This window comes from Dermacentor variabilis, chromosome 9 (assembly GCF_050947875.1).
Source record: "Dermacentor variabilis isolate Ectoservices chromosome 9, ASM5094787v1, whole genome shotgun sequence".
In the NCBI taxonomy this organism is placed as follows: Eukaryota; Metazoa; Arthropoda; class Arachnida; order Ixodida; family Ixodidae; genus Dermacentor; species Dermacentor variabilis.
In genome coordinates this window covers 90,017,690-90,045,045 of record NC_134576.1, presented here as the reverse complement: position 1 = coordinate 90,045,045, position 27,356 = coordinate 90,017,690, and the positions used below count along the sequence as shown (strand labels likewise).

General features: G+C 45.7%; 1 protein-coding gene across 1 annotated transcript; it reads right to left on the bottom strand.

The window, feature by feature from the left end:
• Positions 1 to 1,766: 1,766 nt before the first annotated feature.
• On the bottom strand, positions 1,767 to 24,898 carry LOC142558433 (uncharacterized). The gene is made up of 4 exons (XM_075670569.1): positions 24,700 to 24,898; positions 9,282 to 9,431; positions 4,667 to 4,801; positions 1,767 to 1,922 (listed from the first exon to the last, which is right to left on the bottom strand). The coding sequence occupies exons 1-4, from the start codon at positions 24,715 to 24,717 to the stop codon at positions 1,767 to 1,769; spliced, it is 459 nt and encodes a 152-aa protein (XP_075526684.1). The 5' UTR covers positions 24,718 to 24,898.
• Between the last annotated feature and the right edge of the window lie 2,458 nt (positions 24,899 to 27,356).

The window sequence follows — 27,356 nt, the reverse complement described above, 5'->3', positions numbered from 1 at the left end:
AACACGCACATTTACTTTTGTCTAACTGTATCTGATGCACTTGGGTTACCGGAAGCAGTTTCCGGAAGCTAGAAACGTGAGGCGCTACAACGTAAAACTATTCTAAACAGTCCTATTCCAATTGTGCAATCGACCCACCGCGATTGGCGAAAAACTTTTTTGGACCACTCCCACTTCACCTGTCTGTCACGCGACGTCAGGAAAACCGCGATAGCTCCCCATCTGATATGGCGTGCACACACGGATTATGCATAATTGGAGCCAACAAAGTAAAACTAGTTATTTCTGATTCGACGCCTTTTTGGCCTTAGCCATTGGCTATTGGTCAAAAGTTTTCGGACTGCACCCACTTCACCTGCCTCTCACGCGACGTCAGAAAACCGCAAAAACTTACCGCGTCAAAGTGACGTGTACGCATTAAAGATACATTAATATGCCGAACAAAACTGAATTTTCTTCTGAATAGCTGCTGGCTGCCCCGTTCCGAATGGAATAAAAGATGACTGCCGCCGATCGCTCCTGCACTGGCTACTCGCCCCTGCCGGAGAGCATGGGTTTATTTGAGTGCAATAAAACTTTTTTGCGTGGCCGTGTAAGGTTTTGGAGAACTTTTGGCACGTTTGCGACCTCATTCTGCCGACTCCACTTTGCTGAGGATCCGTTTTAGCGTCATTTTTAAGCTTCCGTTGCATGCCGCCGCGATTGTCGACGAGCCACCGCAAGCCAAATAAGGGAAAGCGGACCAATCGCAGACGCCATCACCACTCTCTTCATCCGGTTATCGATATTCAGTGTAGTGGCTCGGCCCCATTGAATTCCTCTCCACTTCAGCGTGCTCCTCGCCTCTTGTGAGCCGATTAGATAAGACAAGCCGCTCAGTGCAGGTAATGGTATTCGTTTTTCAAGCAAACAAAAGTGACCTCCTATGAACGAGGGGAGCATTTGTTTGGTTTGTTTAGACAACCCTGCGGGTGACCACCCGATGCTTGCTTCGGCGGTTACGCAAATTTGACGTCAGGAGATTGAAATAAAAACATATTGGAATAGTTTTACGTTATACGGCCCCTGCCTCTCCTTGCAGCTTGCAACACCCCCTCCTAAGTATATTAAGGAATGTACGGAGCAGAATCTAGGATGAGCATGCATTCTTGGCCCCAGCTATCTTGTAAGGTTATTTTCCAGGAAGCAATGCACAAAACTCCTGGTCCCCTTAATAAAAATAAGATATTGATAATCATATTATTATTACTTGTAGTCACCATCACATTCAGATTCATTACAGGGCGAAGGGTGCTTCCAGCGATCTTCGATTGCCCCTGTCTCGCGCCAGCTAACCTCAGCTCATGCCTGCAAATTTCCTAATGCAACTAGACTGCCTAGTTCTTTGCCGTGCTAGAGTGCGCTTCCAAGCTTCTCTTGGCACGCATTCTTAACTCTGATAAATCATCGATTACGTACCTTACGCATTACGTGACCTGCCGAAGTGCATTTTTGTGTTCTTAATGTCAACACCCGTTTGTTGTCTAATCCAAACCGCTATTTTCTTGTCCCTTAATGGTGGGCGTGTTATCAAGCTTGTTCTAAACCTTTTCTAAACATCTAAACTTCTAAGCTTCTTCTTAAAGCTTTCTTCAAACTTCTTTCTAAACCTCCAAGTTTTTGCCGCACATGTTAGCACTGGCAGCATGCGACCAATGCACGCTCTTCATTTTTTCCCCCGAAAATTGTGGTATATCTCAGTTATATCACTCGGCTGTATCGTGACGCTATGAATGCCTTGCCTCCAGGGACCACAGGTGTTGTGCCAAGGCTACGGTGTCAATCACGGCGGCTGTAGCCAAGAGGCCCAGCACGCACCAGATGTAGGCTGAGCAGGGCTGTCCGTGCTTGTTGCGCCACGCCGACGCGCAGCTAAGTGTCACCTGCGCAAGACACAGTCTTGAAGTCACACCAGGCTGCGAAGACAAACCCCACCCCACTTTCCCCTGCCTGACGGCTTCAGACGCTAAGCGCTCATTACATACAATGTAGTGAACTAGAGCGTCACGCCCAGCACTATTTGGAGATTACACTTTCAAGTGCAGTCTACAAATAATCTTGGGCTTGAAGACATTACTGACCTATTAGTGAACATATTACTTTATATTACTGAATACTAATATGAAGTGAATACGAACTTACCAAGGAGGTATGTTCGTATGCAAGATTATGATGCCCGATTGACAGACAGCACGGAACAGCAGCTTCAAGTCATCGCAACAGTACCAAGAGCTGTCCCTGGTTTATGCACCAGCTGGCTGCGGCTAGTTATGTTTATCTCCCTAAAGGAAGAATGGAACTGCGCTGCCTTTGAAACTGAAAGAAGATTTGGTATGACAAGCCTCCCAGTTTCTTTTTTTGGGTGACAAGGGAGCGCCGTGAGAACGCCGCCAAATCTTTGACGACACGCAATTCTGTCCCCGTTCAGCCTCAACAACATGAAGCTACGTTCACAATATTACCTGACTGATTTGGACTACAGTGATTAAGTGTTCACAGAAAAGAAATATGGCAACCTGTACAAAACATAAATGAGAAAAATTATGGTATCCTTCTTGGCCACTTCTGATTGCATAGCCAGGTTCCTTTGTCTGTTAGTGGAAACAAGGGTAAGTCGGGAGATGGAAGCTGAAGACGATGAGCAAAACCAGAACAAGCTCAACGCAGGAGTCAACGTTTCGACAAGTTGACTTGTCTTCTTCAAGTCCTTGAAGAAGACAAGTCCACTTGTGGAAACGTAAGCGACGAACGGTTGAATAGGAGTATTAAGCTGTACCTCATGAAGGAGATCGGGAATACTCGGCAGTGAACATAGCATTTCCAATATGCATTATTGTTTGCACGCTTGAGTGAGTGAGTGAGTGAGTGAGTGAGTGAGTGAGTGAGTGAGTGAGTGAGTGAGTGAGTGAGTGAGTGAGTGAGTGAGTGAGTGAGTGAGTGAGTGAGTGAGTGAGTGAGTGAGTGAGTGAGTGAGTGAGTGAGTGAGTGAGTGAGTGAGTGAGTGAGTGAGTGAGTGAGTGAGTGAGTGAGTGAGTGAGTGAGTGAGTGAGTGAGTGAGTGAGTGAGTGAGTGAGTGAGTGAAAACTGTTGTTGAGTCTTTCCAGAGTTTCGTCGTTACGAGGTCTCCGTCGTCTTCATCTTCTTGGCGCTGGCGACTTGAGACTTCTCTTCAGCAAGGGTGGGCCCCTATTCCGAGGCTCCACTGAGTCGTGCTGCATCGCTCGCGTGCTTCCCTAGGGCCCTTTGCGCCGTGAGCTCGCTGCTGGTGAGCCGACTCTCCCATTGCTCCGCACTCGGGTGTTCGTGTTTGTGGAATGCTTTGTTGCGTTCGCACTCCCAGGTGATGTGGTAGAGTGGAGGTGTGGCACCGCACCAAGGGCAGGTGGCCCTGTACTGTGTCGGAAACATCTTATTGAGCACGTGTAAGTTGGGGAAGGAGTTTGTTTGTAGTCTGCTCCAGCTGGTCGCTTCCTCCTTTGTGAGGGCTTTGTGTGGTGGCGGATATCTAATTCTAGTTCCTCTATGTAAGTTCAGGGTCTCTGCGTATCCCCCCTCGCAAGCCTGTAGGTGGGTCTCCGGGGCATTCGACCGCCCTGCTCGGAACGCTTCGCCTCGAGCTAGGCTGTCTGCCCTTTCTTTCCCCCCTATGCCTATGTGACCCGGGATCCAGATTAGGTTGTGCCTGGGCTTTTCCTTCTCGGCGGAGGTGGCTCTGCTGAGTATTCTGAGGGCAGTTTTGCTGATTGTGCCCCTCGTGTAGTTCCTGCACACCTCTTTTGAGTCCGTCAGTATGTTGAGAGATCGGCCTGTTCTATAACCCTGCGCTGCCGCCAGCGGTACGGCAATCTCCTCGGCCTCCGCTGTGCCAGCGACCTTTGCCGTGGCATACGTGATCGGGTTTCCTTCCTTGTTAGCCACTACCGTCGCGGCCACGCGTTCTCTTCCGTGTGGATATACGGCGGCGTCCGTGTATACTGTATTGTCTAGCTGGACTAGCGTTCTCTCAACGTATTCAACAATGATTCGTAGATCTTTCAGCCTATGTTAACGACGGTGACAGTGTAGCTGCACTAAACTCATAATCATGGTTGTCTGGAAGGGAAAGAAAGCGCATTGGGACCGACTTTGGCACTAGCTGTGGTCATGGGCGCAATCAGTGCATAAAGCGGCACAGTTCCAGCACTACAGCAAGGACCATGAATGAAGAGGCAGCTGTTGTGGGCCTCCCTGTCATAACAACCCCCCTTTCCGCCCCCTCAGCGAAGGATGTCTAAACAGACAAAGTGGTTTATTGTATCATTGCACCATTTATTACACCAGCCACACACCACACTGTTGTGTTTCGGTGTCAGTTCCGATCTTTCCCTCAAATGGCGGTTATAGCGACGATCTTATTACTGGGTCATAATTCAATTTATATAGCGTCCCCATCGCATCTATTTTCTGTGCGTACATTATGAATGGCCTCAGAGTATCGGTTGCCTACATTTCAGGCGTTCGAAGAACCGGCTTGTGGAACAGGTCCCAGGACTTATTTATTTTAGTTCCGCGTCTCTTGCTTCAACCATGCGGATAACAGCATGCTCGGTGTGATATGTGGCAATCTCGAAGGGGTAGACCGGCTCACCAGGACCGCAGAACTGGCGAAACTGGCAGCGGCCGTCCTCGTGGTGCCGGGGCAGATGTCGAACAAATTTTCCTTCTGTCGCACCATGTACACTCCCTGCCGTATCGAGGTCACGGAAGATCCCACGTTGAAGAGCTGACGCGGAGAAAGCCAGAAAGAAAAGAAAAAAAATGTCAGCCACGCCGAGTTTGTATTCTCGTTGCATTTCGTTGCAAAACAGCATGGTTGAAACACAACGTGTATTCAGGATTTGTACGACAGTGTAAGCGCCACGGCACAGGCCCGTCATAGCCGCGAGCGCAACGTTCAGTGCGTAATTGCAAAATACTAATACAGTTATTCCCGTGCGTAACACGGCGTCTGGGCCATCGAAATAGTCAACCGCAAAATAGGCTTTCACGACATCAGCATGCTCGGTCGAAAACGATATTTTGTGTTCCCTCTTGTCCTCCCTTGTCCTAAGTTTTCTCACTGTGGTGAAGCAGACTGGTCACGGCCTACGCACCTTTCGTGGTAATTTAGATGTCATTGTATGTAATGATAGAAATTATTTCTTCACACAGCATTGTGATTGTTGGCTGTGGTGGATTTGTTAGTCGTCTTAACATATTTACTTGCTGCTACACTACATCACACCTCGATTTTGGCTTTTTCTTTTAATCTTCCAGAGTAGTTGCACGTTGTTCTCCATTAAAAGACTGTTTTAGTTTCGTGCAGCCAAAATTTGTGATCGCTTCGTTACTTTCATAAAGTTGCTCGAATGAAAAGCTTTCACTGCATATTCGTTCGTAAATAACCGTTGCTTATTTAAGATTACAGTATCATGCATGGACTGTTCGTGCCGCGTGCGTGCCGCAGTGGTGAATCAAGTGCCTCTGATGTAACCAATTATCAAACGCATTTTCAAAAGAGTTAATGGAACTGGTTATCTGTGTTGTTTTTTTTTTTTAGCCTGAAAATATTTTTTTATATCACCGTTGTCAAATGACACTGTCCTGTATTTTGACGCAGACTCCATGAGATTACGTTATACCTCCTCGAGAAATCACAATGCCCAAGAAGCTAATTAAAAAGATTCCTTAATTAATATTTTTATTTGATGAGTTTGGGACACTTATTGCAACTGCGAAGTTGAACCCAAGCAGTAGTGAAGTCGTGCCTGCTCAACCCAAATTTCGAAGCGAGCACGACCTTATAGTTATCTGTTCTTAGTTATGCTAAAATAAAGTTGATGTCCCACTTTGCAGTTTTTCGAAAACGTCTCCTGAACAGTTCGGGCAATCTTAACTGGAAGGCGCATGTATTTTTAGAATATTTTGGGCGCGACTATGTCGAATTCTGTTAGTCTCGGGATTTCCGTTAAGGAGACGGGACTTCATAAATGCTAGTCTATGTTTTAATCTTGCAACATCCATGCATAGAAACACACAACGAACCCCGAAAAAAAAGTTTCCTCTAGTTTTATTGTCTGCTTCTTCATATGATTGTGCCTTACAAAAAAATTGAGCACCTTGGTTGCCTTTGTTATGCTCGAAAATCGCAACATTTCAGCATTAACTGGAATTGCGTCCTTGACGTAAATAATTCCGAAAGCATTTACACATGTTTGTTTACATTCAAGAACACTGCGATCTATTGCTCTGATAATGTACTCCTCTTAAGGTAATCCAGCTGAACACGTCGAACTGTCCTAAATTTTTACATTTTGTCGGACCTATAGAAATGATAAAAACGCCCTACAGTAGCAAAAAAATATACAGTGCTCGAGCATGCACTACTAGTTGTCAAGAAACCAACTTTGCAAAGCTTGAGTCACTTTAGCTTTAAATTTCCAAAGTTTGATTCATATTAGGTTCCCCTAAACGATGACAACATCGGTAATGATAGATAAGGCTTAGGATTCATTCTTGAATTAGGTTTTACTTGCCCCTTACACCCTCGACGCGGGTAGGCGGGAACAGACGACAACAATATAAGGACGATTCTGTCTCTCTAAGGTGATTTCGTTCTTCAAAGCGGCATGTCTAACACCCAGCGCCTGGTACTATGCCGGATTTATTCCTTATATGCTTAGTTCCTTCACACGTGTTACAGACAGATCACGCCATTGTAATTATTTGGCTTCCGTGTTCATCATGCAGCACTTTGCGATAAAGCAGTAATGTAGGCTATCATGAATGATATCTCCAACCGTCGCCGAACATTTTTTGTTCTCTCAGCATTGCGCTGCGTAGCATGAATATGTATATTGTGCAATAATTATTTACTTTCAGTGATTCTGAAGCCGCCCTCACATACTTTAATAACACACACAGCAATGCTATGAATGCACATTACATCTATTAAACCCTCTAACAAAGCTCTAAAGCTAGCGCAAGGAATTATGTTATGGCAGGTCAGTAGACGGCACGACACTGTCATATTCGCGCAAACGACGCACAGTGGATCTGGTGCAGCTGCAAAATAAGCGCATGCCAATAAAAAAAGTCTAGTAAAAGTAGTAAAGATTAGCTGCTGTTCAGACAGATATCCTGTCGAGGCAGATATCCTGTCGGAGCAAAATCCTGTTTTCGACAGCCGTCGATGTTCTCGGAATTCTTATTTATTGACCCCTAGCGTAGCAGTTCAATCCTGTCAATTTTGAGCAGGTGTATAACTGTCGTAAGCTTATTACATTCTCGACGGCTTGTTGCAGCTTATGGGCTTAACTTGCACAGAATTCAATCCGTTGATAGTTCGCATCGCAATAACGAACACTGTGAACTAATTGACATCTTTCATTCTCATGATGACGTGAACATGAGGACGTGAGCCACGTCATTTTTGGGCGCCCATCGTGCAATACTGGGAGTCGAACATTAGGAAATGGTTTAAATGGTTTAATGATGTTAAGTTTAGCGAGGGAATCACTCATTCTGACAAAATACGAATACTTATTGGCCTATAACTAACAGGTACATAAAATGGCACTGCATTTTTTTTCTAGTCTCTGAAAAATAAAAAAGCCTTATGGTCGTAATAAAGCTTTTTGTCTGAGCCTACAAATACAAATGTCTAAATACAAGCCACGTGTGTGTTGTGCAAGTTTGGGCTTTTCCCATGTAGTTATGGGTTATTTATTGTGATGGTCTAGCAATGCTACACATATATTCTTGAAAACTGTCTATTTGTGTGCATGTTCTCGAATTTCTTTCACTATAGTCTTTTCTTTAAAAATACTGTGTTCATTTGTGTTCTCATACTTCCTTCTCTGGCTTTTGTTCGTGCTCAAAGCATCGCATAATTTCGTGCTATTACACTGCATTCATCCTTTTCTTCGTGTTTCTTTCTTATTGTGCGTTTTCATTATTTCTTGACCCAGCGACGACCAGCAGTCAGAGCCACTGAAAGCGCCATCCTTCCTTCCTAATTCACACCCATAAAACATCTCTAAACTATATCATGTTGCGCATAAATAAACTGTCCGGGGACGGCCTGCGCGAACATTTAACAACGAAAATAATAACGAATCCAAGAGCACATTGGTAAATGTTCCCTGGACAACGTCTAGAGTGCACTAGAACGCTTTCTTGAATTCGTTATTATTTTCGTTATTAAGTATTCGTGCAAGGTGCCCCGGGTCCATGGGTCGAGCGCAGATAAAATTAAGCTAGCTTTTTAATCAGCGCACATCAGGACAAAAATATTTGTGAGTATCCAGAAAGGCACTCGTCACAAGAACGATCCGCAGTAATAGGTGGTAGGTAACACTAGCTTTAAATAAAGGCCCTAACGACAGTGGGAGTACAACCCATAAATTCAAGATCTTTCGTTTGCAAACATTTCTTGTCTATATCCTGCTTTCCAAGTATGACGTCGCAAGCACGCAGCGTCCCTTCTCTGAACTGTGTTTGTGCGTGTCTGTATGTGCAATTCCCTTGAGAATACAGATGCCAATGCATTCGGCGATCACGGCCGCCCGGTTCTCATGCTCGCAACTGTGTGTGTTCGGGGGAGGGGGGGGATACATTTTTTTGCGTTTGGCTTGCCACGCGGCATACCTTGGTAATGCACTTGGCAATACACTTGCCTCTTCCGCACCAGGCCCTAAAGTATCGCACGTAATAAGGCGGAAGCTAGCGGAAAGTCACTTTAGTGGGTGGATGTCGCATGATTGAATTTGTAAATCCGAGCCCATTTAACACCACCGTTCACTCTATCGGGCCTCTACTCGAAACTGTTCCTCGAGCCCAACTACTACAACACACTACACTTCAAGAACGCTTCTTCGTAATTATTCTGACGACGCATTGCTCAACAAATTCAGCGCATTCGAGTAGAAATTGGCAAGACTTGGTTACTAAATTTTCGCTCAGAAACCACGCGCAGCGTTCCTGAAGCTCAATCACCGGATCAGTTGAAGGGTCGTGCTGTCATGCAGCTTGTTGAGTGAACCAGTAGTGTGGAGGGGCGAGTCGAGAAGTGTTTAGGAATATGGCGGTCTGTCTTCCTGACTTGTGGGGACGCAATACTGTATCAAATAATATTGCCAGCCTCGCCTCTCAAACGCACCCGATCCTCCGACTTCAACGCCGGGAACCTTCCTGCTGAAAAGAAGCTGGTTTCCTTGGCTCACCGTGAACATGCCGTCCATGAGTGTCATGGTGCGCCTGGAGGTGGCGGGCAAAGGACGGTGCACGACCTCGGTCCAGCCGAATGCCATAGACACCACGCTGGCCCATCGCAACGACTCGGACACCAACGAAGGCAGCGAAGCATACAGGCTCTGAGGCATGAATAAAGAGAGAAATATAGAAACGTAGGGAGGGCATTTAAGGTTATCATCATAAGTCAAATTTACGTTCATTATAAAAAGACCGTTTTCCTATTAGAGAAAGTTATGCAAAGATGTGGGGGAGGGGGGGGGTACTCGTTCCTTTACCACCATTACAAAATGCACGATAAAAAAATTCTCCGAGGATTACGATACTCCATAACGCAAAATTCGAGCGTAGCTCTGTGCATGTTTTGATTTTGCGATATGTTGGCTGGCGCGGCCAATCTATCTCGTGCAGCACATTGCAAACGGAGCCAAGTGTGGCGCGACAGCTTCACTAAGCAGGAGATCGCAGGAGGCAGTGTCTGCCAAACGCACCCCAGCCCATTCTTATTCTGATTACTTCAGTCTCATGATCCGGATCCGCGGACGATGATGTGTTCGCGTTAAATTTCACGGCAGTGTTTGCGTTGATGACTGGCTGCTTCCGGTCGCCTCGCTTTGCAATATATGCCGCATAGTGGTTTGCAATAAAACCTGGACCAACAATCGTGTAATACAGCAGCTATAGCACCCGGCAAGTGGAGGGACGATGAACAAAGAAAGCTTCGGTTCAAAGAATAAAATTTAGCTTTGACTTTTTGGGGCCCATGCGGGTCCCGATACGTTGAAACCGACGTTCTTAGATTCCTTTCAGTTCGCAAGCTCCCCCGAGGCGCACGTGAGAAGGTGACCCCCTTCCGTTTCCGCTCACCACGCGTCGCTGCTTTCGCTGTCGGCCCGAAGCAATCGCGCTCGGCAGCTGTTGCGAGAGCCTTCTTCGCCGGCCTTTTCTGAGGTGTCACATTGAAACTTCAGTCTCATGGTTAAAATAACTGTTTGGCCTGAGTGGTAAGGGTAAGATAAAGGACAGCCTAATGCAAGGTCGCGAAGAACTGATCGTTTAATTTCTTCGTGCTTCCTTTATCTCACGCACTTCCGACGTTTACCCCGAACATCTTAGCATTTGTTAGAGCAACGCTCACCTGGAAGAATGCACAAAACAATAATGAAAAGGTATAATTAGTTAGGTAGTGATCCGTTTCTAGACCACAGTCACGAAATTCCGCTCTCTGTTGCCGACGCATGGGGCACCGCACAGACTCGAGCAGGGTTTGAATGTTAATTTTTAGAATGGTGATTTCATTCAACACAAACAAGTATTAAATGAAGACTCAGTCGAAAGCATGGAGGGAATGGCTACAGAAGAACAGCTTTTTTTATTTGAAATGGCAGCGTTTTCTCTGTTTTCCAGCCGGCGATTCACGTCTCTCGCATACGAATGCGTGTGAGTCACAATGGCAAAATGCCGTACCTGGCATGCAAAAGAGGACATGTGCTCTGCACATCCTAGTCGACCAAGGTTTAACAATTCCAGCTCATCTAGCACGTCCCAAAAGATATCCCCCCAAAAGGGACCTTCTCCTAAGGGAATAGCAACTGCTTTGTTTGCAGTATTTGTTAACTCTAGCACGTTTTTGGTGGGATGCTTTAGGCGCCCTTGCTTTAAGCTTTTGTACACAGTAAGGCATGGGTCCCTGCCAACAACTGTCACTGGAGAGCTGATATCTTCCATACAGGAAGGACAAGTTAATTGTGCTCTTGGAGAACTTGTGCACCGCATATTTTGTTTATTATTGAGGTGAATATCAGGAGAGGTTGGCGCCTTTATGGCGATACCGGCTACTCCTTGTGACTTCGCAAGAAAAAAAAAGCAAAAAGAAAACCTAATATGCGCAGAAAGGGAGAATATTGCCAAAAAATATGGCACTCAGTAGAACACCAGACGAATAAAAACTATACAGTCTAATAGTACATGAATCGCAAAATTTTCTGCATGAGCTTAGTATACATTTGCATATATAAAGATTGATATTTTAAATATTCAAACACACAACACATATAGTTACACTGCAAGCACACAACACAATCACACACTGCGTAGAAATCACAATCACCACATAAATCGATCTTTAACCCAGAACAACCGCCATATGATTCATTTAGCTTGCCAGGATCAACCGAAGCTTAATATTTCCGCAAAATGTTGGTGCCCTCGAAAAACTTCCTCAGAACAAGAAGCGCTCTTTTCTGAAGGCCCGCAGTTGGCCATGGACCAAGTATCTTTTTTATAGTGAATGGTCTTCGGTCTAAAGGCACCGAATTTGCTGGCAATACCCATCATTGTGGATCGTACTTAGTGCAGTCGAGGACAATATGATACACATCTTCGTCTGGATGGCCAGAAGAACACTGCGGACTAGAGGCATGTTTTGTCCTGTATAAGAAGTGTCTCGTAAATGCAGTTGCAAGCCGCAGGCGTTTCACCAATGTTTCAAATTTTCTGTTTTCTCTTAGATTTTCCGCGATTAATAGGTTTATACATGCGTCTATAAAGTACAACTCCGAGTTCTTAGATTGCTGATCAAGCTAGGTAGTTTTGCTGAGACGACAGGAAATTTGTCTCAGGAGGAGACGGACTTCACTACGCAAAAGGCGAAGATTGATTGTCTCTGCGGTATTGTGCGCCCGATTCGCAGCTGCGTCCGCTGCAGTATTACCAGGAATATTGCAGTGCCCGGGTATACACTGAAATGCAATTACGTGATTTATTGCGCTCTTTGAGCATCTCATACAATAGAAAAGTGCTGAAAGAATTTTTTGTATTATTTTGCAGTAACGTTAGCGCGGCTTACGAATCACTAAAAATAACCCATTTGTGTCAATTCTTTTCTGATGTTATGAAACGCTAAGTACGCAGGAATGCGAACTGTTCAGCCACGGTGGAAGATGTCTCTCGGGATAATTTAAACGTTTGCTCTAGCGCCAAATGTGGAATGATCAATGCAGAAGTCGGGAAATTTTTATGACACGAACCGACTGTATATGCGTGGATGGACAGAGGATATCATGAGTAAATTTCGATGGAATTTTTATCACACTAACCGTCTGTGTATATAACCGCCTGCGTATATAACCGTCTGTGTATATATGCGCGGCTGTACTGGGGATATAACGAGTAAATTTGGAAGCGCACCGTTGCAAGCAAGCTGGCCTGCATGAACTGATCGAGTACAGAATGCTCGAGTTAACTTCCGAAGCTGACTCGCCCAAAGACAGTGACAGGGGCCACATTTACTCCAAGGTCCTGGTATGATAGCATCTCATACTACTTTTCAGGCCGTACACAACCTTCGCATTTCGCGTGCGATGCTCTCGAAAAGCGAAGGTTGTGGGATCGTTCCCCACCTGCGGCAAGTTGTTTTTTCCTCCATTTTCATTTCCATTAATTTATCGTTTCTTTATTTAATTTGTTAAGCACACGTGATTTCCCCTATGTTGTCCTTGGTGTCAGTGTTTGTTGGCTTCTTATGATGTGTTGTCTAAATGTATCCTGTGCAGCTTCGTCAAATGCAGTGTGCATTCTCTGTACGCGTTGGCTATAGTCCGCGTCGCAGTTGCCTGCTACGGCGCGGTTGCGCGCATGTGCTCTGAAAGCTGCGACACAAAAGATATGCTCGAACTTCCTCTACTCAAAGTTGTGTACCACTTCACTCGTCCCTCGTGTTCGAGTACGCATTTGAGCACCCGAAGGACACACAACGCGTCGGCATTCTTGACAACAGCTCAAATCACGTGCGCAACGAAGAGCGCGCCGAGAGAGGCACCCATCGGCTTACACGTGTTAAGCGAGCGACGAAGCGCCTGGGCGGCTTGGTGCAACTGAGATATCAGCAGTCGGGTATACGGGGGTGTACGGTTCACAAACCGCCATTTCAGCAACGCTGCCGCTTATCGCCAGGTGCACGCGTTTTCCGGATGAAGCGAAACTCAAAGGCTAGCTGGTAATGAGGAAACTAGACAATTACCAGCCTTGCGGTTTTGCCAGCATAGTATTGGTAGCATGTGCTAAGCAGTTATCGGCAACTCAGCCCAAGTGAAATTTCGTTGCAGGTGGCTTTAAGCGTCACGATATTCCTGAGTCAGTATTAATTACTGCATTAATTAAGGTGAACAAAATCGTATGTCCCGATCTGCAAGTTGTGCGGTTGTTGTTTGCGACACGAGCCCATCTACACACTTGCACACTCTCGGAAATGCGTCAGCCAACAAATGCGAGGACCCTGGATCGCAAATAATCTCGACGTCGCGAGCAGCTGGCGCCGCTTAAAACTGGCAAGTGCAAAGAGCGCTGACGCAGCGACGTCCGCAGTTTGAAAGGAGCCGGCCGGGGAATTCGCACTACGTCGAAAGGAGGTGTGTTGATTGATATCGCACGGGAAGTTGGACTGAGCTGCGCCCACTTGCTGTTCAGCCCTGTCTGGGTTTCTTGTCAAAGTGACACATTCGGCCGAGGATCGCGGGGCGACACAGCATGCGGGACGAGAAACGAGGGATGACGGAGAAGCATTTTCGAGACACAAAAGACAAGAACGCATACGAAGGTGACCACAAACAGCGCTGTGTTTACGTTATCCTCGTGCCTGACTCTTGCGCTTTAAAGAAAGCCCCTTTTATGTCAACAAGAGAGAGAGAAGAGAGAAAGGAAAGGCAGGGAGGTTAACCAGAGGAGAGTTTCCGGTTTGCTACCCGGCACTCGGGTGGGGCATATAGGAGTTGTAAATATGACAAAGCGAGAGGAGAAAGAAGAAGAAACAAAAAAAAAGATTAATAGAGAAGAGAGAAAGGGAAACATGCAGCAGAAGAGGCACTCCAATTGCAGGCGCTCACACAGGCCGGTCGATTTCAAGCAGCGCAGTAGCGCTTGCACGGCCTTCTGATGCGATCTTAAGTCGCGTCGATGTTCCAAAATTCTTTCCTCCGACAGAGGCTGGTCGTCCAACTGGTTCAGCACGACGGAAAGCGATTATCTATGCACACTGTACTGCGGGCACTGGCAAAGAACATGACAAATCATAACGCAAAAAAGATGTTAGGCCTGCAGACAGGACACAAGAGTGGAGAAGTGGACGACACGAACGCCGACTATCAACTGAAGGGAGCACTGAGGCGGAGAAAGAAAGAAGACACAAAACTCATCTGCGCAAGTTCAGGAATGGTATCAATAACAAATCGTTTCCACGTCGCCGCTATCGCCACATGCTGCGGTGACGGCCATCCCTATGCGGAATGCCTAGGGATTGGTAAACGCGACCCCGAACCATAGCCTAGGCAAAAGGGTCGCGTCTCTTCAGGGAAGTCTTAGTGGAAGTCAGATGCTTAAGGTTGGATCGAGGGTGTGATGTGGGTCTTCAACTGTGATGTGGGTGTTGATGAGGTGGTCTCTGGCCATTGAAATAGTTGCCGCCATTGACGCACTTTGAGGAAGACCTACACAAATCATGAGCGCCTCGGCCTGAACGCTTTGAATAGTATGTAGGCTTCTTTTACTTGCGTTCGTCAATAGTGGCAAGCTGTACTTCAAAAAGCCGATAAAAAGTACCCTATATAGTTGCAGCATAGCGCTTGTGGACATTCCACAGGTTTCTCGAGCGAAGTGCTTCAGAAGGTGACATATACCTGTCAACGGCTTCTTCGTGTGGAGCTCCACGAAATATCTCTGTCAATTTTGACCCCCAAGAATTTGTAAGACCGTGCAAATGGTATCATCGGCGCATTGATTAATACACTGAAGTTCGTCATGGGCTTAAGCGTAAATGGCACAAGTGCACATTTATCCGATGAAATCTCCAGGCCCTGAATGCGAAGTTACAGTGTAGTGTGAGTGGCAGCTTTTTGGAGCCTTGCACGCAGCTGTAAGCGGGTCGCTTCGGACGCCCAAACGCATATGTCATCTGCGTTCATAGATAGTTTAATTGTGTTTGGAAGGTGAACAAGGAGGCCAATCAGGTGTGATGTTAAACAACGTAGGTCTCAGTACGGCGCCCTGGGGGACGCCACAGTAGGTGTGATGTACATGAGTGTGGCCTTCCTCGGTGCTCACAAAGGAATATCGCATAGAGAAATAGCTATGTATCTATCTAAGCATCCGGCCACCGAGGCGTACCTATTCGAGCGCGGCGAGGATGGATTCGCGAGTAACGTTGCCGTACGCCTCCTTGACGTCGAGGAACACGGAAGCGCAGAGACGTTTACATCCTTTTTGGTGCTCAACGTAGGTAACCATGTCGACGACGTTAGCAATCGAGGAGCGGCCACATCAGAAGCCTGCCATGGCATCTAGGTAGACGTTCGGTATTCCAAGTACAACTCCAGGCGCTTGAGGATCATCCTCTCCACGACTTTGCCCACACATCTCGCCAATGCAATCGGGCGTTACGATGAAAGCTCCAACGGAGACTTGCCAGGCTTCAGTAGCGGAACTACGCGACTAGCCTTCTAGCTTACACATTTAAAGCAGAACACTTCTCGCCCACTAACCCAGATGACACAGAGCTCTCTAAGAAATTCCGTCAGGTCCTAGTGAAGACGTACCGCTGCACAGTGCTAGCGCCGCCTTGAGTTCATGGATGAAAAATAATAGACCCATGCGGGGGTCACGTGGTGGCGGGAAGATGATAGATTGTGATGAGTTGTTGGGAGCTGTGAGTTGCCCACATAATCTGGCACAGAAGTCTTCTGCGTAATCAATATCACGTCGTTGTTGGAAGAGGGCCAGAGCCTTGAATAGAGACCGCTATGTCAACAACAAACCTATTACGCTACTTCAGCTAGAGGTAAGGTCCAGTAACTAAACTAAGGTGCTAGTGGTCAGTAATTCGCTATTTCTGCTGTGTTCTAGATACCAGCACATCATTTTTTTGTCTTTGTAGAGTGGGACGATGTCTGCAGGTGCAGACGCAGGTGCATTAACACACGAATAGAGTACTGAGTGATGTCTAGTGGCTTACATTATCTATTATTTTTTTGCGATGTGTAAACTTGTTTTCTTTTTTTAGAAGAGCTGCCTTCGATGGTCACAAAAACAAGACATTTCGCATCAGAAAACAGCAAAAAAATTTGCTTATCCCTAACATTGCGCGAATTCTTGTTAAGCGAAGCATTTTACAGGTTGCTCGCTATCCAGCATTTTTGTTTGGGCTTCTGCAAAGCGTTACCGGGTGGGCCAATGTAAAGCTTGCAGTTAGGTCGAGCATATGTGTGTTATGACAGAAGCGAGACGACGATGACGGTGAGGACAACCGCTTATCAGCGTCAGCATCGTTTCTACGACAGGCGTTTGACGCGGGCTTTCGATATGCTGATTGTTGTACAACGGGGGCGTAAGCGAGAGGAACGCGCATTGTGACGTCGCCTGCAACCAAGTGTTATGCAATCATGCGTAACTATGTCCACGTCATGAAGGTGCGCTTAAGAATGGCGATGGCATTTGCGCTCCGACAACGTAGCTTGAAAACCTGTTCGACCTGGGCCCGTCAGGAAGGCGGTGCAGTGCCCCACAACATAGCGTCAGTTGTTATGAGGAAAGGACTTAGGAATGCGGGCCCATTACGAAGGCGATTTCACATCAAAGTGCTAGCTGTCACGAGTGATAAATGCTAGGAACTGCAATGTGACGCACGCGCCAAACGTTTCAAAAATATTTGGCTTTCTCATGAGGTGAGTACGCTTGCCATCGCCGCATAATAGTTCGAACACCGCCCTGCTGTGCCCGAAGTCACATGTCGGATGCCAACGCTGGCTAGGCATTCGTTTTTGCTGAAAAGACGTGAAACGCGGAGCCAGGAATCTACCTGCCTACCGCAATATGCCTGGAGTGAAGGCAAATAATTCCTCACATTAAAATACCGAAATAAAGCGTTGATACTGACACACGTTGCTGGAATCCTGGCCCCGCTCTACTAGATGGTGCTTCAAAAATTGCAACAAGGGGTTTCCCAAAACGTGAGAAAAACACATAGACATGTGCGGGTATGTAGATGTGGCATTGTGTTTGAGATAGGAACGTAATAAAAATTGTTTGGGATCGCTGAATATTCGAAGTTTCGAATACAAATAACATATTACACAGTAATAATTCGTATTTCTCATCGTAAAGCATTCACTCGGTATTTTAGTGTATTCAAAACCAGCCCGAATATTTCACCTGAACCGACTAGTTCTTACAGTCGGGTTACTATTCTTCGTGTTCCAAACAACAAATCGCAAATTATCAGAAGTGAAACAACGACAAAAGCTTTCTATAGAACAAAGAAACAAAATGTGCAATACGGGCTTTGCTTTCGGTTTTGTGACGGACGTCTACATAAAAAAATCGGCAGAAACCACCTCACGATGACTACCGACCGTAACGCGTTGAGCATAAAAACAATATAGCTACACAACACGTTTCCACGGTCCAAACGAGTTATGTCTGTGACGTGTACTGCAGTGGGAACTCCTCTTTTGCGCCTCCATAGGAACACGGCGCCACCTGGAGGCGCCATTGCGAAGCCTGTGCCTTGCCTCCAAAATGCACGGTGCGTGTGAACTTTCGAACGCTGGGAAACCCGTCAAGCGGCAGGCGGACCCTTTCCTCGCTCGGGCCTCTTTCTGGACACGTTGCGCCATCTAGTCGCGCTGCCGAGTAGTCCGCGCGTGCCGTGGGTGTGCGGCAAGCGAGGAAACAATTCACAGCGTTCGCAAGCACCGGCGCACCTCGCTTGTTTTGGAGGCCACGCGCCGACTTCGGCAGCGCGACTAGATGGCGTAGCACGTCTGGAAAGAAAGCGCGAGAGAGCAACGAGACCGGCTGCCGCTTGACGGGTTTCTCAGCGTTCGCAAGCTCAGACGCGCCATGCATTTCGGAGGCAAGGAGCAGGCTTCGCAGTGGCGCCGCTAGGTGGCGTGGAGTGTTCTTAGGCAAGCGTGAAAGATTAGTCCCCACTGCAGTACACGTATTCATACATAACCAGTTTCGATGGTGCCAATAGGATGCGTCGCTATACTGACTGAATGCTAAACGCATTACCATCGACACTCACCGCGAGAGGGGCTCTGCTGATGTTTATGTCCCTGTAGAGCGCACATTCCCAGTGGTGCATGCCTATTTACCCAAGTTGGCGTAAAAGGCGTTTGTTGAAGAGCCGCACACAGCTACTGGCACATATCCGGTGACCCAAATTGGCATCAAATACGTTTATAGAAGACCAGCACAGACCGAATGACACGTACCGAAGCTCCAAGTCAGCGTCAAAGAGTTTTCTCAAAGGGCGGTACATACCGAGTACTGCATCGACAGTGACCCGCGTCAGTGGGAAAGAAGTTCGCTGAAGAGCGACACATATTTGGGCATTGCCACATACTTAGTTACCCAATTTTGGTCCGGCGGTTGCTTTCGAAACTTGTTCCTTCAACGCAGTAGCGCAATGAGCCACCTATTCGACCATAAGCTACCCACTGACACAGGTAAGGGGTCCCGCGCATTGGCGGCTCGTTAAAGATAGCCTGGTGGTCGAAATTAATCCAGAGTCCCCCACTAAGGCGTGCCTCATAATCAAATCATGGTTTTGGCACTTAAAACGCCACAGTTAATGCATTCGGGAGAACGTTGGAGGCATCGATACAAAGACAGTTGTTTCCCGGAAAGTGTGTGAGGTACCCAAATAATGCTAACGCATTAAAACAATGGGAGCGAACGCACCTGGGCACTTGCGGCGTGTCTCTGCTGTATGGATGCAGATCTAGTTTAGTAAAGGTTTCTTGAAGCAAAAGGCGACTCTGGTTGAATAAGATATTTGGAGTATGGAAGAAATCAATATACGGAAATGATTTTGGAGTCGAGCAGTGATTTATATATTCTTTGAATATTTAGCAAAATAACGAATGTTGCATAATTTTGAACGTTCGGAGCAGGAACATTACAAGCTTACTAAGTCACAAAATAGCTGTGAGAAGTTCGTACACTGTCGCTGTCGGAGGGTCTAAAGCTCACCAATACGGACATTCTAAGTGCAAACACAGATCTTGAGACGGACAGTATTTTTGGAAACCGAAATCTGCGGATGTTGAATCAACAAAACGCGACTCTACGAGTTTTATCTTAACCATGAGGAATCGGCGCCGGCAATAGGTTGCCAGCATGATAAACTGATATTCAACGGCAATGCTTGGTCACTGCGAAGAAACTATTTGCCTGATTCTGTACAGATTGTGAAAAAAATAGAAAGAAAACGAAATTAAAGCCGTGTGGTACTTCTCAGTTTCCGCTATTATAGCAAATAAAAGAAAACTGCCAGTTCAGACCTGCAGCAGGCACGATACACGAGTACTCGTGCCGTAGACAGCTGGGTTCGGCAGCTGGCAGCACAGGGGAATCGTTCTGTGTCAACCGCTGCATCGCTTTCAGGGGCTGCGAAAACCAACTAAATGAGTTCCCACGTGCTTTAATCATGCCGGAGCGGAGGCGAACCAACTCTGCACATGCGAGTTCTGTGGCTTGCACAGTACTGAAATCTGCATTATTTCAAGAAAAATAAGTTGAGGCCATAAAACGGGCGTCGAATGAAAGAAATGAAGAATTTTCGCAGTGATGATTTTTTCTTTGCCTATGCACTAACGGTCCCCACCTTCTCCCGTGTTCCCTGTTCCACTCACCCAGTTTTTGAATACGTGGAACTTAATTAAACGATGTTATACTATATTAACTATAACTATAATATACTATAAGGAAGTTGTACCAATGAGCACACATCTGTTTTGCGTAAAGAAGCAGTAAACCACGACACAGAACCTGAAAATATAATTTAGGATTACTGATATATCTTGAGCACAAATATCTCTAAATACAACAACGTATAATATTCGACAGCTACATTAATTAACTGGATTTGATTTCCCTATATGTGTCCATTATTGGCCAACCTTCCAGAAAGGGCACGTGTTACTGTGACGTAATCGACGCGTCGTGCTTTTATCTGCATGCACCTGTTATGACCATTGTTGCCTCGACAAGAGAAACGTTTAATGACAAGAAATATGTAGAGGTCAGCCGGAGAAGCTTGTCTGCCATCTGTTACTCCACCGCTGAGTTGAATGGTTCGGAAGAAACAGGAAAAGAGGGAAAAATGACGGGACCATGCAATACTACAGTGAATGCTAGTAATGAGTCCAAGGTACAGTACAGGCACCGCGCACAGTTAATAACACACACAAACACACACACGCACGCACACGCACACGCACACACACACACACACACACACACAGTTCTAGTTTGTATTGTGATGAAAGGTGATTCGTTGCCCTGTAATTGGTTATGACATTCTGGTGGTCAAAATATTTTAAATAGTTCCTACACCATGCACAATTTTATACAGTATAATTAGTAGCATGAGAAAAAAAAAAGTTGCGCGATAGCTAGGTGATTGGCATGCGCTTGACTCCTATATGTCCACTGTTCCAGAGGCCCTATACCGTGAAGATATTCCAATCTGTTTTTATTTCACTACCCTGACGTCAAATATACGTAATCGCTGATTCAAGGATCGGGCGGTGACCCATAGGATTGCACGCGCATATAAAATGAAGAAACATTGACGTCAATTGCTTCGCGAAGTTGAATTGTTCCAAGCGACTTTTGGCTCTACCCTATGGCTGCACTGCGTAAGAGAGAGCAAGAAAATTAACAAATAAACGTAGAGAAATTGTACTGGCAGATATCGCTGAGAAGAATACAATTGAACAAGAAGCTGCGTAGAGGTTGGCACGGTGGAATGTGAAAAAAATAGTGCTATACATAGCTATGACAGATGCCAGTATGCGATCCAAAACGAAATGGCGTATTCAAAAGGGCTTTGATTCAAGTGAAGGAGGGAACGCTGTCGTTACCTTCGGTGATGCCATCAGTGATATATGATGTTATGATGATGAGGGGCATAAAATATCTCAGATCGATTGGCAGAATGAAGCTTTTGAAGCGACAAAAGACGATTTTATTCTTGCGAGGCTTTGTAAAATGTCTGAAGTCCATTAACCGAGTTGAATTGAGAGCAGTGACAACTTTTATGTTAGTGTGCGCTTTCTGCAAATCTGCAAACCTTACTTTCCTCCTCTGGAAGATACAGCCACTTTGCCAATCACGGACAGTGTTATGAAGGTGCAAGTGCCAAAGACAATTGAGGGAACAAACCGACTGCAGTCCTACTTCAAGGTTGATGTGGAACTATGCATACCAGCTCGTAATGTTCCCTAAGACAGTTCTTACCGCAACCTTATATACAACCCATTCCTCTGAAGTGATGTCCCAGTCAAGCATAAGGCAGGGCTGGAATGGAACGCATTTTTGTTGCAAATTGTTTTTTACGCCTGCCCCAGAAGTGCTAGGAACCAGAGCATTTCGGAAATTGTTCAGCGTGCTTCAGTCTTTTTTGTAAACTAGGAAACAACTCTTCGCGCTTAAAACAAACACAGCTAAAATCAAATTTATAAATGTCCCGTCACTACAGAGTCTCCACCAAATGCATGGCATACATGACTGTTTCTTGTTGAAGATTGCAGTAGATGTTTTCATTGAGAGAATGAAGTTTTGGGTTATCTAGGTGCCATGGTCCAGTAGTAACGGATCAACTAAAATTCTAATCAAACAAAAGCTGTAATGCATAGTTAAAAAAAACAAATTTGAAGAGTGTCGCCCACTTATGCTAAATAACTGTCGTGATGACACCGTGACAGAAATGAAAACGTTGGCAGTGATCTTTTTTGACAGGTTCCGCTGGATTCTTCAGACCACGTCCAAAGTTGATACGCACCTGTAGCTTTGCGTTGCTGTACTGTCACAGAGACCGGCTTCCAACTAACACAAGATTGCTACTTTACTATCCTTTTTTTGTAATGTTTAGCTGTAGAAGCATGGGAAGCTAGGCTACCAAATATGCAAGAGCTAGCTGTCCGCAAATCCAAATTCAGTTGGTCAAGTAACAAAACAAAATGAAGAAAATGTCGTAAAACATGATACACACCACGAACCCAAGCGCATAAAAAATGTCTCTTCGAGCACCGCTTTTATCATGTGTCCGTTACTACTTGCTTGTGAGGATGACGAGAATGCTGCAAACATTAAGTAACTCGCATGCAAAACAAAATAGGTCGACGCACGTGTGCTCTGCCTCCACATGCGTCGGTTAATGAACAGGGAAAGACTTCTTATAGCTTGCGTGAAAAAATAATTTTGTTAGTAATCCTGAGCAGTGTTAGAACTCGTAAGGCCTGCTTAAAAAAGAAAACGTGGCTTGCTGGCACCAAATAGACAGAACTATGATACGAGACATCCGTAATATAAGAAACGCGCAGCCGTAAGAACCGGTTACGGAGAGTGAGTGCAGAAGAACGCTATTCCAAAATTATTAAGTTCAGGTTGTGCAACCAATGTTGATATTGACTGCTTTGCGGAAAAAGAGATAACGTAATTGCACTTTTAGTTGTTTGATGCCACGGAGAGCAGCTTTTGGTCTCATTTCTTCATTTTGCACTTCCAGAGCACAAAATGAACTGTTTGTTCATTCTGTGGGATGGTCCATTGAGCCGCGGCGCCATCCAGGTCAGCCTAAACGAAACTCGCACGCACAACCTTTGACCACACTTCAACACCTCTGAGGTGTTGTCGGCGGACTCCTATCCCGACTACGCACGAGCCGTAGCCGAGTTGATCAAACACCTCGACTTGGTAGAAGAAAACTTGAACACAGGTCCAATCCGAACAAGGGCTCTTGATATAAAACTCACTTTATTCAGTTTAACTTCAGTGGCCCAATGAAAACCGGAGAATAGAAGATGAAATGGCCGATGAGCATCTAGATGGTTTTGCCCCTGAATGAGTTCCACAGTAGTTTCAAATAAAACAAGAACACCGACGGTGGACTCGGTGTATTCAACTGGTACTAAAGAGCATCACAAAATCAGTTTACAATCGGGAAATGATCCTTCCAGGTGCCCTTCCTGGCCGGCCCTGAAGACAAGTCTACTTCGAGTAATAAAAAGACAACTTCGAGACTAAGGGATGAAACGAATTTGGAAGGCGTTTCTGAGACTTGACGCTAGCTCGCATGGACGAAAAAAAGAACTATAGGAAAAGCAAAAGTTATCGCTGTATTTTAGAAATTTGCTTGCGCCAACCTATAAAAAACAACGTAGCCTACATTGAGATGATACAAAACCTTTACTGCGTTTTCTCATGCCCGGGTAACATTTCCATCGACTTTTCAAGCAATACGCTCAGCCGCCATATTTTGTAGACAGCCCAATGTGATCTATATCATATTTTTACTTTTATTGTAATGCTGCATTTGCGAAAAGGCCTTTCTTTGGGGCTTTCGTCAGAATTTCGATGAATCTACATGTAGCTAGTGTCACATTAACTGTCTCTTTAGTCGTCTACGGCGAGTATTGGTAAGCAGCGTAAAATGATCTTCTTGACCAAAATTTGTTGAATATTCCCAACGAAAGTGTAGACTTATTAAGCAAGAACTGCAGCGCCATTACCCGACCGTTTCGTCACGGCTTTCAGTGTATCTTCGCATGTTTCGTCTGTTTCTGTGCGGAGAAAAGTCTACAATTAAGCCCGTTAGGTTGAGTGTTCGGTCCTTGTAGAATGCAATGTGATCCTAGTTTATCGGAGTAATATAAAATAATCCCCAAAACACGCTGCCCAAACTTGTGACGTCACGTGAATTCAGTGCGGCGACCACAAGATGACCTCGCCATCCGCTTTGCGTTTAAGCGCCTTTATTGGCTATTCACTTTTTCCCCACATGATAAGAATGACCTGTTATGGCGTTCCAGCTAGATGTGGAGTCTAACGACCTACACTAATTTTGTATGTTTTTGTGAGCTTTTTTAATGAGAACCCGTGAATTAGTGGGTTGGACTAACATTTCGCAAAGGGTCGCAATGTTGCGTATTTACCACAGATGCTTAGGTTGTCACAGGAAGCACGCATAGATACAATCACAGAACATATAAGTCAAACTCTTTTATAACGAAGTGTTTGGGGCGTCCTAAATTGTTCGTTATAAAGGTCACTTCTTTGGGAAGGTCCCTGAAGACACAGCTCGGAATAGAACCGGGACAGAATTATTCCCCGTTGTGCAGGTCATTGCGTTGAACAGGCGCTCGACTGTATTTTCATAAGGATAAGCCAAGAGACGTACAATTATCCCCTAGGACGCAATTAACTGTCTATCATACAGCTTTTTCTTCGGCCGCATTCCGTCATTCCCCAAAACAGCGAGCATCGCCGTCCTGACACCTTTCTTTTCTTCTAATGCAGATAACGGAAAGCCCGAACTCCGAGCGTACTCACCTGTTTGCAAGCATCCATGTTTGCCCCCGTAGCCAGCAATGTCCTCTCTCAGGTGAACGAAGCTTCGACGCGGCTCGAGAGGCAGCTTCATATCGGCATGTTTTCCCTCATGGTTTCATGTAGCCTTGATCCACAGGGATCGAGGAGCCGGCCAGTCGGCATCGTCTGACGAAGTTTATGAGCTTAACGAGGCTCTATCTTATCGCGACACCAAAGAACGCCGGCTGCTCTCACGATTCGAAGCAGTGCAAGCGGCAGACAGGCCAAAAAAATTACACATACAAAAAAAAGTCAACTGCTGTTCCGAGCGGTCGTGGAACAGCTGTTGCTGAAAATCGTTGAACTGCCGGAGCTTCCTGCGCCGGTTTTCTGCGTAGAGCGCGTCTGTAAAATCACGGACAGGTTGGCCACATGTATGCCATGTCCTTGGCTTCAGTCTTTCAGCGGCCGAAATAACACGCGTCCCATACGCGCATTTGTGTAGTATACTCAAGAGCAAGTTGAAAATACATATGCGCTGCACACCGCGGTTCCACTGCGACCAAGGGCATTGTTTATCACAGGATTTCAGGCGACCAAACTTAGACGATCGGGCTGGAATAAGTAGATAATAAAAATAATAAAAATATTTGTTTGCGCAATATACCTGAATCTATTTATCCCCCCTTTTTTGTCCTGTCACCGATTTCCCAGAAAGTGAAACATTTTAGAAGGACGATTTGGGCAGCTGGGCTACCAATAACTTCGACAATTATTCTCTCACACGAGGAGTTTTCACTGTTATCTTGCAACAGGGACCCCCTTATGGCAATTTACATGTTTATTAGAGACGCAGAACGAGTACATTATTAAATTTCCAAACTTATCAATGTATCGCTCATTCTATTTCTTCATTTTAGGTTATTTTACATTAAAACTTATTCTAGCTTTCTTCTCAATTATGCATTTTTTTCACATGTGCATGGTTATATTCAAAACATTTTGGACTTTTCATACTAATAAAAATGTCGCAGTGTCGCCCGAAAGGCGAAGCATCGATTGCGATAGCTAATTAGTAGACCGCCAGTATAAGTAACGATAGTAGATTTACCCGCCGCATAAACTTGCAAACACTCGCTTACTAACTAAACTAACAAGCATGGTGTCAGCGCACACAGACAAACATGCACACATCACACTCGATGACACGCGGACACTCACTGTCGGAAATCTGGCCGGAGGAAGTGGGGCAGCAGCAGCGAGCGAAGGGACCTTCGTGCCGTGTATCGCTTCAATACAAACTGAGCGGCGAGAACACAGCCTACGCAAAGCTACGAGTCGTCGGCCCACCTTGGCTGTGCCCCCAAGGCAGATCGCTTTCAAGATAAAACCCGCGCGACCGTGCGTGGCCGCGCCATACGCAGTTGCTTCCGAAATACAACGCCCCCCCCCCTTTGGCTCATCTCCTCCCGGTTCTTCGCGCGCGATGGAAGACGGTGCAATTTCTCCTCGCTTTCCTCCCTTGCGTACGCGAGATTGATCCGCGATCGGCGGCTCACTCTCGCGTGCTTTCACTCGCACATACAGCATACGGAGCGCCACGACGGTGTTATCGCCCTTTGACTTCATACGGAACATCACGGCGACGGCAATGATGACGACAAAAATGCAGCTGGAGTTTCTATATAATTACTGTTGCAATAAAATACAGCTGTATTATCGCCAGCTTCATGGATAATTATGTGAAATTGGTGAGGTGCTGTTGCAAAATAAAAAAGTCGCAATTTCACCAGAACGGCGAAGCATTCATTGCGATATCAAATTAGTAGATAGTTATACGAGGCAATGATAATACTTTTATCAGCCGTATAAACAAGTGAACATTCTCTTACCAATTAACTTAACAAACACGGTGTCACGCGTCTACGAACTAGAGGGTTTTCTTGTGATGATATTTACTATATTTAAGCTAAATGTAGAAATTAAGAAAAATTGAACAATAAGCATGGAAGATTATCAATTATCGGTAACGTTATTGGTCACTCAACAACGAAGACGACGGTGAGTGATCAGTGTGACATGTTTTGGAGGATCACCATCACCACGCCAACACTACCGCGGCCACCACCAACATCATCAGCAGCAGCGGCAGCAGTAGCAACGTCATCATAGTCCTTATCGTCATTCTCAGTGTGGGCAATCTGACTAATACAGGCCTCTGTAACTGCTGCAGTGAAAAGATGTAGCAAACTTTTGTGCCTGTAGTTCCGTAGTTCAAATAGAGATCACTGTCTTACAGAAAAACAAAACGTTATTTTCCCTAACCGCTTCACTTCTTTGCCATTTGATTTGAAGACCGACTCGGTGAAGCTTTCAGGCAGAAAAAGGTCCTAGTTTCAGAAAGCGTAGCCAAGAACAACCATAAGGCAAAATATTGCGTTTGAAGCTCAGGAAGTACGTTAGGACAAGCTAGTAAAATCGACGTTTGTGACACCGAAACTGACAAAACCGCCGCTTGCTCGCTGAAATGATGGCAAATTGAAAACATTGAGAATCTGGTTTGGGATTTCCTTCATGCGAGTCCTCTACGGTGTGCACTTGCCGTCTCCTTAAGTGATAGTGGCGGCTTGTAATAAAGAAAAAGTCAGGAAATTACCAGCCCCGTATCTGCATCAATA